The sequence below is a fragment of the Protopterus annectens genome, chromosome 16.part0, assembly GCF_019279795.1.
Source record: "Protopterus annectens isolate FY-2018-M chromosome 16.part0, PAN1.0, whole genome shotgun sequence".
Classification (NCBI taxonomy): Eukaryota; Metazoa; Chordata; order Ceratodontiformes; family Protopteridae; genus Protopterus; species Protopterus annectens.
In genome coordinates, this window is record NC_056750.1 from 797,704,232 (window position 1) to 797,717,405 (window position 13,174).

The window sequence follows — 13,174 nt, forward strand, 5'->3', positions numbered from 1 at the left end:
GCCTAATAAATCTGTGCACTTGTGATAACAGTAGTGACCACACTGTTGAACTGATTGTGCTATGAGCAGTCATTTAACTCAGGGATTGTCGCATGCAGAGGTAACATGCCTGATCCTACATATCTTCACTCATGCATCAGTGCACTCCCATAGTTACTACATTGGCACAGCAGCTGCCACCATATATAGGAAGTAAATTGGGACACTGGACAGCCATTAATGAGGAAGAGTAAACAGAGTAACCTATAGAAGGACAACAAGAAGGCAACAATAGTACTGGATGAAGAATAGTATATATTATAGGATAAGTGGCCTTCTGAGTTTTTTCAAAGGTGGTGGGAGGAAGCATGGGGGGTGTGTGAGATGGGAAGAAGGAAGGTATGGGAAAGGAAGTAGGAGACGGGCAAACATAAAACCCAAAAACTGATAGGGTAGTGTGGTAGTGACGCAACTGGAGCAACAATGTGAGATGCAGACTTTCAGAGTCTGGACAGCAGTTGATGGGGAGGACTGGACAACACATAGGGAATGAGGAGTGACACAAAAGGAAGAGAAATGCAAAGATGTGTAATAGGAAAGGGTGAGGAAGGCCTGTCAAATGGCCCAGAGGGGCACCCACCCAGAAGTCAGTCATTTCAGTGGTTGGCACTATGGATGGGCTCCACCTCTGGTTGTCTGATGGTTAGGGAGCAGCCAGATGTGTGTCTCTACAATCTGCACAAAAAGCTGCTCCACGTTTCCAATGCTGGTATCAATCTGCCGGTCTACTTTGGTCCTCACCAGTCACTGCACCTTGCACCAGGTAACCCAGGGATGGCCGCTCTGCCCCACACAATTAAGAAGCCTTTATTCCTCTCTTGAGAAGAGGTGATGGAAGTCATCATTTAGTCCTTCAGGTTAGCTTCTATATGGTGACTTTAATCACTCTGCAGAGATGCAGGCTTGGGGACTGCTGGGATCCAGTCTTCAGTGCAATGGCTAGTGCACGGCATGGTGGCCACCACTTCACCTTTGCCAGCACCACAACTGATCCTGCAGTTAAAGAAAATAAATGGAGCAAAACAAAACAATAAAAAAGAAAGACATAAATACAAGTGTTCAGTTATACATTGTAGAATTTATGAAAAATATTACTTTACTGCCAACAATAAACTGCAATAACCCTGCTACCTGGACAGCCTGGCCTGCTTCCTGCTCTGGCAACCTATGTGATTCTCCTCAGTCTGCTGTGGTACTGTAAAACAAAAGTAACAGTAGCGGGTACAGCATATCCCTAGCAGAAGAAGGTAAGTACGAACTATAATTACTAGACCTTATGTACTGTGCCAAACCAAGAACAAAGAATGCTGACAATATTAAGAAGACTTCTTCTTCCTACCTTCTTCTCATCCCATCAGGTGAGAAGGTTTAGGTATACCTCTGCATGTCACTGTATTCAATGGAATAAGTAAGAGACTAATTGGAAAATAATTATAGGAGGACAGATTATGCTTATGTGATTCCTGGTGAGGAAAAGCAGGGGCACTTGGCAAAAAGATTTTGGCTGAGTTCAGAATTTTGGATTGTATTATATTGCTTTCAAATGGACAGGGAAATAATACTGCAGTTATGCAGATTTCTGCAAGGGGTTTGAAGAGTGGTATCTGTGTTGGAATTGACCTCTAGTTGAAAAACTAACGGACAGACAGTAGGAAAAAGCATGGAAATGAATTTAGATACAGGAGATTGAAAGTGAGTGAATCAATAAATAATTTGGCCTGTTACTGAACGGGTAACCATTTTGCTAGAATGTGACAGTAGTGTTCTATTTTAGGGGCAGGTGTTAAGAATATGCGGATTTGATTGTTTTACTATTTGTAGAATTGCGGAGTTATTTTTTGATGCTGTTGAGACTATTGAAAGATCACATTCAAGTATTCTGGCAGATCACAACTTCAGCAACATTTGTATAAGGACCATCAGCAGAGTTGTTGGCATCATTTTCAGTACATAAATAAGTATTACTGGGGTACTAATAACAGGGTCTATGTACTGCTGTTTAGTCTTATGACAAATAATTGTAGCTACCAGTATATCTTGTTGACACATATGAGACCAGGAAAGAGGGCTTTGTATACTCAACAACTGTGTGCTGATGTTATTGTGGTAATTTATTTTATTACAGAGAATTAATTCTGGGTACTGCAGTCAGGAGCAAGAGACACTCAGGTAGACAAAGAGGTGGATGAAAAGATGTTTGTCCTGCATCCCCCCCCCCTCCAAAAAAAAACAAACAAACAAAAAAAACCCCACCTTAATGCAATTCTTTGTAAATGATTTATTCTAAGCTTTGCAGTGAGGTTTTGTAAGAGCCTTTTTCTAAGTCAAGTATTATTTAGAATCTGCATTCCTCATCAGCACAGTTGCCCTTCTGACTTTTCAGAATAGCTGTAGCCTATCGGAAGTTTTGTGGAGCTTCAAACTAGAGTTCACTTCTTTGTGGGAGAAGGGTTTAAAATGAGCTGTACAGGGAGGTTTACAGATTTGTTGTAGAGGCAAGTGCTCACTGACTCCTTACTCAATTGCAGGGTCCCATTTTGCAATGCTTGTTGTTCTTCTGGGTCTTACAAATTTGACCATTTGGGTTCTGTCTTTAGTACAGCCATCCTAGGGCCTTAACATATTTATTCATAAAGTTTTAACCCTAGTACTAAATATTAAATATCTTAAATACTGAAATACTTAAATCCTTAAAATACTTATAGGAAACACACACTGTGAAGACAATGGGATAACATAATGCACATTGAGGGATAATCTGATTTTGTTTATTAATTTGTTAACTAGGTAAGCCTATTTGCCCAAGACTCCATTTTTATGAGTGACTCAAAACCACTGCATGGTTAAACGACTTGCTCGGTGTCACACAGAAGGCCAACTGAGGAGAAAGGGATCAAACCACATACTCTGTATTACAGAAAACAGTCCATTAACAGTTCAGAGCCCTAATTCTCTTCACTAACTGCAGGACTGCTTGCCACCTGTAAGGATTATCAACTACAAAAATGTTAAGTATTTTTTGAACCATTTGTATTTGGATTGTGGCATATGATGTGCTGTGATGCATCCCTTCCCAGTCATTCTTAATAAATGTTGACTGTGGTTTAAATCTTTATAAGCCTATTACTAAGTCCAAATAAAGCTGCAGAATCTCAAGTTATGTAAGGCTAGGGTTGCATTGGGGATGTATTTGTAGTCTTTAATGGATATACCACACAGCTGCACAGAGACGAATCCATCAGAGCACTCAACTGTCGCAGGTTTTACTTCTAATTTTTGTACTGTCTCTCATAAAATTTTTGATTTATTGGTAAATCATTCTAGATTGCAGCCAGACATTAAAGCTTTCATATTTCTTATTCTTCAGAAAATGCATGTTGAAGCAAAACCAGTTGTACAATTTGCTTTCTAAGTGAATTAGAATAGTATTTAACATTATTCATGATGTTTGGCTTTATCCATGAGTCTTGAGCAAAGATATTGATAGCTATGACATCCATTAGAGTATATGGATGCATCTTTAAGATGTCCCTGCCTTGATGTCACCAATCCTAAAGGTCAACTGATGTTGGGATAGTAAAAATAAGTTTTTTATGAATGTTATAATGAATGACAATGATTTCTGTGTTATGAATGCTAAGGGGAGCTGTATCATGGTGCTACAGGTGCCATATTCAGTGGTACAAAAGATAGGTAAAAAGTTTGAAATCACTCTAGAAAACAACTGTTGTAATTAGAGAACAGCTTAGACTTTGACTTATGGCTTACATCCATTCATCAATCCACAATACCTTTTTCCTATTTTTGCACATGGGGTTAGGGTGTCACTTCAGTAGTGACAATCGCTTAGAGCCAAGGTTAAAATATTTTTGTATTTCCATCTGTGTAGACTGTGGCATTTAGTGTTCACAGTGCTATAATGGACCAAGTGAGTGTACTGTGGTCTATATAATTTTACACACACACACACACACACACACACACACACACACACACACACACACACACACACGCACACACTTGCTTGCATACACAGTGAAAAGCCCAAGCTTGACTCACCTGGTTAACATTAAAAAGCACTGGTGGAAATGGTTGGATGCAACATGGCATGGCACAGAGATCCAAGAAGAAGATAAACCAACATGATAATGTGGTACAGTGATGTAGTTCAGTAAATGCTGACTTCATGATCATTTGACTCCTGCATTTAATTTGTTTTGTTATAATTAGATGATTTCAGTATTTGACTAGCAAACATAATTTTACCTGAGGTCATACCAAACTGTGGATAGAATTCTATTTGTGCAAAATTAACACACGTTTTTTTCTGTTTAAGACACCAGGATTTTATGAACCGAGAGCTGATGGTGTACAGTAAGTAATATTTTATCTTGTAATACTTCTTTTGTGTTACTTTTACATTTTTACAGTATATGAGCTTGCTTGTACATGGTGCTCATAGCCGGCCTTAGGCATAGGCCAACTAGGCGGCTGCCTGGGGCGCCGCTTTAGTAGGGGCACTTTTCCAGTATTTATTTGGTGTAGGTAGACCAGGATGGGGGCACTGGGTGGTGTGGTGGGGGGGTGCCGTGGCGACCTTTTGCCTAGGGCACCAGTTGACCTAAGGCCGCTCCTGTTTGTGCTCTTACTTCTGATCCAGTGATGATAACTTTAAAGCTAAGTCTTACTCTGTTCAACATGTATGAAACCTCATTTCCATACTTTAACTTTCTGAGTTGGAGTTAAATGGGTGCAAGTTCTACTGTAAGACTCTAGTAAATACACAGAGTTCATAGGAAACACTTTCATGAAACCCCTCTTAGAACAATGTCAGAGTATTGCAGGAGGAAATGCGTGTACGTGTGGACACTTAATGCCAGCAACACTCATTGCCACTTTGGCCTAAGCTGTCATGGCAACACTCAGTGAGTTATAGTGCTCAAGAAAAATGCTGACCCCACCTCCCCCATAGAAAAGGCATGCAACAGCTTGCAAAAGACCTTGCTGGTTATTTGTTTCCTGCCTTATATCACAAGTAGAAAGAATAGCACTGCCAAAAATGCTTTGGTATGCCAGCGGTATAACCACTGATGGAACTCTTTGGTATGCCAGCCGTATAACCACTGACAGAATGCTTTGGTATGCCAGCCGTATAACCACTGACAGAATGCTTTGGTATGCCAGCCATGTAACCACTGATGGCACGCTTTGGTATGTCAGCCGTATAACCACTGACAGAATGCTTTGGTATGCCAGCCGTATAACCACTGGTGGAATGCTTTAGTGTGCCAGCCATATAACCACTAATGGAATGCTTTGTTATGCTAGCCATATAACCACTGATGAGATGCTTTGGGATGCCAGTGGTATAAACACTGATGGAATGCTCTGGTATGCCAGCCATATAACCACTGATGGAATGCTCTGGTATGCCAGCGGTATAACCACTGATGGAACTCTTTGGTATGCCAGCCGTATAACCACTGACAGAATGCTTTGGTATGCCAGCCGTATAACCACTGACAGAATGCTTTGGTATGCCAGCCATGTAACCACTGATGGCACGCTTTGGTATGTCAGCCGTATAACCACTGACAGAATGCTTTGGTATGCCAGCCGTATAACCACTGGTGGAATGCTTTAGTGTGCCAGCCATATAACCACTAATGGAATGCTTTGTTATGCTAGCCATATAACCACTGATGGGATGCTTTGGGATGCCAGTGGTATAAACACTGATGGAATGCTCTGGTATGCCAGCCATATAACCACTGATGGAATGCTCTGGTATGCCAGCTGTATAACCACTGATGGAATTTTTTGGTATGCCAGCCATATAACCACTGATGGAATGCTTTGGGACGCCAGTGGTATAAACACTGATGGAATGCTCTGGTATGCCAGCCATATAACCACTGAAGGAATGCTTTGGTATGCCAGCCATATAACCACTGATGGAATGCTTTGGTATGCCAACCGTATAACCACTGATGGAATGCTTTGGTATGCCAGCCGTATAACCACTTATGGGCTGCTTTAGTATGCTAGATGTATAACCACTTACAGAATGCTTTGGTATGCCAGCCATATAACCACTGATGAAATGCTTTGGTATGACAGCTGTATAACCACTGATGGAATGTTTTGGTATGTCAGCCGTATAACCACTTACGGAATGCTTTGGTATGCCAGCCATATAACCACTGATGGAATGCTTTGGTATGCCAGCCATATAACCACTGGTGGAATGCTTTGGTATGGCAGCCATATATCCACTTACAGCTGTTTGGAAATAGTGCTTCTTGCTGTTTCACTGGGACTACAGTTTTTTTGAATTGCTTATATTTAAGTCTCAGAACTGCTGATTAACAAACTGAACAGCACAATGTAACTTATGTGTTCTCACTTCAGATGAAGGCTACTTAACCTGTCTCAGTACAGATCCCACAGCAAACTCTGCAGGGTCTGAAGGATCCCACTGTGACCACCACCTCATTATTCCAGCAAACTTGCAGTCTACGTACACTGCTGCGTGTTGCTTTTCAGACATAAAATGAATAAATAAATATGCTTTAAACTGTAGATAGTTTTTTCCCTTTCTTTCTGTGAGCTAAGAAATCAAAACACACACACACACACACTCGCACACAGAGCACTACTAATGCAACATAGCAGTTTATACTACAAGCTAATATTTCATTTGATAATTTGTTAGCCATTTAAGAGGAGCTGAGCTCCATCAGTGTCCAGTTTGTACTGTCACTGCATTGCTTTATAGTATTTTATCCATAAAAGGAGAGCCAACACCTCCTTTCTTACACTTAGAGGAAACTTTCTTATTATTACTGACTTAATGCACTTTCTAACAAAGTTATTTAGGTAATGTTGACAAAACTTACTCCACCATGAAAGTATTAGTTCCAGGCATTACAAATCATGCAATTGCTTAGTTTATTGATGGATCTAGTGGTCATTTTACAGCTGCAACAACTCTCCCATACCAGTATTACATAAAAAATACTTAACTGCCTTAATTAACATCAACATCACTGCTGACTAGAACACTGGTCTGAAAGCACATTAATTGCATTAGTAATGCAGTGTATATGAAGAAACTCAGACATAGATGTATGACACTGACATGAAGACCTGCCAAGCTAGGGTCAGTTAAAATTTTGTGATGTCATTGCTTTGACTTCAGCTTATTTCTGTTTTGTGAGTGCACCCTTTCTTTTTGCATGCATGTACTTTGACCATGAAGTTTCTGCTACAAATCCTTCTTCACTGTTTCAGGAACAAATAATTCCACACACTGCTGTATTTGTTATCTTCTGTTAGGTTCATAGGTTCATAGGCAGGTACTAGGCTATCTGCCTTAAGGCATTTATAAGCCTAGCCAGAATGTGTTGGCTTTCGCCACCCCTTTAGATTAGTACCCTGTGCCTCTGTCCAGCAGAGCCATTGAAGTGATCCCGGGGTAAACTTTCTGTTTCCCATCCATTCGTCAAGGTTTGTCTTGAAGAGTGTTAGTGAGGAGCTCTGCCTAATGTAGACTGGTATCTTGCTCCAAAGCATGGGAAGTCGCTGGGACAAGAATTTATCCCTCCAGCACATCCTATTTATTGTTGTGAGGTTTAGATCCCTAGAGTGTGTGGCTCGAGTGGATGTGGTTTTCTTTAGGTGGAGCATGTCCAATAATTCTGAGTTGGACATGGCCTTGTATGTCAGGCAGAGATCACCTCTGAGTAGGCGGTATGCAACCGAATACAGCTGGAGTTTCTTTAGTCGAGCTGCATAGGGTATCTGTTTGAGGCCAGTGATATTCTTGTTGAGGTACTTCTGTGATCTTTCCAGCTGTTGCAGGTGTCTTGTAAGGTACATCCCAAATGGGGAGTTGTACTCTATAATGGATCTGATGAGTGATGAGTAGAGGGGCACAATGACCTCTTTTGACCTGGATGCAAACCCTTTTGAGATTAGGTGGGCCACATAGAAGGATTTTCTAACCACTTTGGCAATGTGATAATCAAAGGAGAGATTACTATCTACTTGGGTCCCCAGATCCCTTATTACATTTTCCGTATTTAGGGGACTACCACCTATGTGGTTGTTTGTGGGTACTTTGTTTTTTCCAAAGGGGATGACTATGCACTTTTTGGCATTTAGCTTGAGGCCATGATTTTGACACCATGTATCTGTCTCAGTGAGACCCTTTTGGAGGATGTCTGCGTCAGCCGGAGATTTAATTTTAGCCCCTAGTTTGCAGTCATCTGCAAACTTGGTCAGCCATAGTTCTCCTGTGCTTGCCTGTACCTCTGAGAAACATATGCCAAATAGGAGGGGTCCTAGGACTGTGCCCTGTGGAATGCCACCTGTAACCGGTTTAGAGTTGGACATAGCTCCTGCCACTCTTACCATGTGGGTTCTGTCTGTGAGCCAGTTGGCAGCCCATTTCATGATGTAGGGGTTTATATTCAGGCTGGTGAGTTTGTCTATAATACCAGAATGGGGAATGGTGTCGAAGGCCTTTGCGAGGTCTAGGTAGGCTGTGTGGACCACCTTTTCCCTCATCTATAGCCTTGGTAACTGTCTCAAAGAAGTCCACCAGGTTTAGGAGGCATGATCTGCCCTTAACAAAGACGAACTGGGTAGGGTCCAGTGTTTGGAGGTTCCCAATATCTTTGTTAATGAGTTCCATGATGATGAGCACCATAGCCTTGCAGACCAAGTTGGTCAGGCTTATAGGGCGATAGTTCTCGGGGTCTGTTGTGACTCCACCTTTGTGGAATGGAATAACTGTTGCTGTGTGCCCCTCTATGGGTACATAGCCTCTGGAGAGGCTGAGTTTGAACAGTGTGTTTAGGTGAGGGGTTAGTTCATCTTTGAGCTCATGTAGGACTTGGCCTGGGACACCGTCCAGTCCCATTGATGCTGTGTATTTGGCTTTGGAGAGGAATGTTTTAACCTGAGTGTCTGTGATTTCAGGGGCTCTACATTCCTCTTGTATGATTATGGGCCCTTTTGGCTGTGAGAGGGGGGGGTGAAGTTTGCACTGAACTTGTCTGCCAGGATGTTGGCGATATCGGTCAGTTCACTGCACTTTGTGCTATTCTGCACTAACTCCGAGTAGATCTGAGAATTGCCACTTAGATTCTTGACATAGCTAAAGAATGCCTTGTGGTTATCTTTGGAGCCCTTGGCAATTTTTCTTTCGAAGCTAGCCTTGGATGATTTTATGAGGGATCGTAGTTTCTTGCTGATACTGATCAGGGTTGTCTTCCCTTCTTGGGATTTTACTCTTTTCTGTACTAGCTTCCTCCTTCTATTGTATAGCTTGTTTATGGCAGGGGTCCACCAGACTGGTTTCCTTTTCTTGGAGGAGTGAGTCTTGGTTTTGCTTGGGATAGAATGATCCATACATTCTTGCAGGTGCCCGTAGAGTGCATTAGTAAAGGAATTTGCACTTGGGCAGAATTATCTTTTAGCATGGGGGCCTTGAAACTTTCCACCTCGGTCTTAAGTAATGTGAAGTTTACTTTTGAAAAGTTTTTCACTGTGGTTTCCTTTACAGGGGGTGGGGGCTGAATGTGGATATCCAGAGTGATTAGTTTATGGTTAGATCTAACCAGTGAGGGGTTGACTTCCGGTGAAGAACACCAGTCGCCCATGTTGGTGATGACCAGGTCCAATATGTTGTCACCTCTGGTGGGGGTGTTGACCAGTTGATCCAGGGCATTTGAGTTTATAAATTCTAGGAAATGTTGGGCAAGGGAGTTAGTACTTGAGTAGTTCTCCCAATTAATGTTTGGGTATTTGAAATCATCCAATATCAGGGTGTTTGGTAGGACCTTTATGTTTCCCTGTGTTTCCAGAAATGCGGAATGGGGATCCTAGGTCATGCTGGGTGATCTGTAGCAATCTACAATTTGAACTGCAGTTTTGCCCATTGTTAATTGCACATGGATGATCTCTGAAGCATCATGCTGTGCCATTAACCTGGAGGTGTGGGTATCCTTGATGAATATGGATATGCCCCCGCCTTTTGTATTTTGGTCCAGGTTCTGTGGCCAAAATGTATGGTATGAGTTGTAGCCTGGTAGTGCTGGGGTGCTCTATGGAGCCTTTAACCAGGTTTCTGTTACTGCACATATATCGATTTTCTCCATACTGAGGAATGCCTCGAGTGCGTGCATTTTGAGGTTTAGACTTCTGGCATTGAGTAGCATTACCTTCAGTTTTTTGTTACTTGTGCTGTTTACAGTGGTGGGTTTGTCTTTTGAGCTTAGCCTGAAAAAGGCACTATGGGGGTGGCAAGAGCCTTGACCAGTATTCGAAAGCCTGAGGGTGACACGTGCAATCTCAAGTCATACATTATTTTCCCTGAGTAACTCATTTTAACATTTTTGGTCTTTTCTTAGCTAGTAGACCATCAGCAAGCAGATACTCCACCCATCTGATGTGTTATACCTTAATGTACAGTTATGCCTGCTGAGTCTAACATTTCTCGCTACAGTTGTTGCCCTAATGTGCTCTAAATTTGTGTACTGATCCTATTTCTTCTCTCACTTTATTAACTGTCTGTCATACGTATTAGTGTTCCTATGGTGGTGAACTATCTGACGTATTGTATCTATCCCCTTTGCTCTCTTTAATATTATTGTAATGTTACTACTATTACTGTTTTTTATTGTTGTGGAGCTTTTCTCCCCGGGCCTCCGCTGAAAATGGACATGTATCCAGTCGGACTATCCCGGTCAACAAATGTAAAATAAATAAAATAAAATAAATTTTAACATCTCATTTTGTACAGACTTATAAGTGCACATATGCCACCTCTCAGTCTCTCTCTCTCTCTCTCTCTCTCCCTCTCTCTCTATGCACAATTGTTAACATTCCAGGACTGCTGATACATTAAGACCGTATGGTGGCTCAACTAGGAGGGTACCTGAGTAATATCGAAAGTGGCACAATTAGGGATATTTTTTAGAGCGTCAGCGCTAAAAAAGGAAATAAATGTGATATCTGGTAGGGGGAATAAAAACAATTATATCGGAGAATGCACAATGAGCAAGGAAATAAAGTCTGGTCCCTTAAAGACTGGTCCCTTGCAGTCTAAATAATAGAAGTCAGATGTTCAGCTGTGCATTTTTAAGGCCTGGATAGGATCAGCATCATAGAAGCTGTTGGAGAGGCAGTCCAGGAATATGGAGCAGTTTTAGCTTAAAACAGGTGTACAGAGTTGTAAGTTGCTCACACGGTTCTGCAGTGTCTCCAGGTTGCAACCTCATGAAGGGACCCATAAATAATCAGTAGATTTGGTACAATGCAATATCTCACCATACTCTAATCTGCCAGCATGGGTTCTGATTACAGTCCATATTATTCCATTACAAAACGGTTTTAAATATCTCTCACCAAGTCAGTTGTTGGATAAGAGTAGGTTACAAGACCTATACAATATCAGTATTCTTTCATTTTTTACTAAAAGCAGCCTCACTAGTAAATGTGAATGTTTCACAGGACTCCTGCATCAGAACCAATTGCCCTGACTTTGGACAGTCTGATGTTCATCGTGTTACCCTGCTGCAGTCATCACACTTGGGTTATCCTGTCGTCAGGCGGTCCCGCAGTCGGCCTGAATTCCAAAGTCTTGGTCCGGCATCGGTTGCTGTCGCTTCTTCCCTGCTGTCAGTGCACCAGGGGTATATATGATGCATCCGACGCCATTTTCTTCTGTCTTTCTTGCCGCGCGGTGCCCGAAGCAGAATCAGTTCGCAAGTGCCAGTCGGCCGACTCCTGAGATTTTTGAAGTCGAATTTCAGATCCGAAGTCTTCAGTAAAGCTAAGTACCCTGTTGGGGAAACTTTTCTTGCCTCAGACCGATGTCAGAAAAAGTTAACAATTGTATTTCTTGTGGGAAGCAAATACCTCATAAGGATTTTCATTCTTATTGTATACCTTGCCTAGGCCCAGACCACGACGTCACTGGTTGTCACTTTTGTGCTAGGTTCAATAAGCGAACTATAAAACGACGCTTTGATTTCGCACGACACTACTTCGGTAGAAAATTTAATTACACTATGCCGTTGGATGGAGCAACCGACTACCGGCGTGCACAAAAAACGCAAAGATAAGGACAGGCAGCCTAGACCCAAGCCAAACTCCGAGGCCTCGGCTGGGCCGGTCTCTGGTTCACCGGTTTTCAGTGAGGCACCTACACAGCCCCTGGCTACCGCAGAATTGGAACCCGAGACCACTTTGGATCCTATGGCGGAGAGTTCTAGACCAATGTAGCCATTTTCTTTAGGCCCTACTGACGACATTGCAGAAAGAGAAGCCGGTGCTGCAGAAACACCTTCGGTTTCTGAAGGTGTCTTCAGACCGACGACACTCACTATAAAAACGTATCCTAAGCTTAAGACTCCTCTTAAACCAAAAAAGACTGCACTTCAGTCGCCAGTTCAAGGCCCCATGCCTAAGAAACAGATGCTTAAAATGGCTGAAGATTTGATCTCTTTAATCAGGGGTTCCCAACCCCCACCCGACAAAAGACCTAGACAAGAGGAAGATTATGGCTCCTCTGACCAAGTGTCTATTTCCTCAGGCTCCTCTGAGGACCAGATTACTCATTCTCCCCTTATGAAGATTCTGATGCTGAGGATTCTATTCCCTCAGCTTCTCCCCCTGAAGACTACTCCTTTGGGGAAACTTTACATACTATGAGGGAACATTTTAACTGGGAAGGTCAGGACTACTCTGACTCAAAGAAAAGGCTCAGAGAGTTTCTTTTACTCCCCCAGCACAGATCACTTGCCATCCCCCAGTTTTAGACATTGTGGATGATGTTTACTTAGAATCTAGTTTAAATCCAGATTCTCTGCCTCCTGCTCCAGCCAAACCAGACAGATATTATAGAGTGCCTGACTCCCACCAATTCCTTTATAAAAGCCCTGTTGCTGACCCAGGGTCCCAAAGGGGCTAAGGCTTCTATGGCAAAAAATCCTGTACCTTCTGAAAGGGACTCCAGAGCACTAGACAGGTGGGGGAAGAAGGTTTACACCTCAGCCACTCTAGCTATGAGAGCACTAAATTGTCAATTCCACATGCTAAAATACCAACAATTTCTAATGTCTCA

The 13,174-nt window shown here is 42.3% G+C and overlaps 1 protein-coding gene across 2 annotated transcripts in view; it reads left to right on the forward strand.

Annotated features, from left to right (window-relative positions):
- The window catches only part of NOXA1 (NADPH oxidase activator 1), a 546,660-nt gene that overhangs the window by 395,538 nt on the left and 137,948 nt on the right, over positions 1–13,174 (forward strand). For both annotated transcript variants that reach the window (XM_044058837.1, XM_044058838.1), the window contains exon 7: positions 4,376–4,413. In XM_044058837.1, coding sequence (XP_043914772.1) covers positions 4,376–4,413 — 38 coding nt within the window. The remainder of the gene's footprint in view (positions 1–4,375; positions 4,414–13,174) is intronic.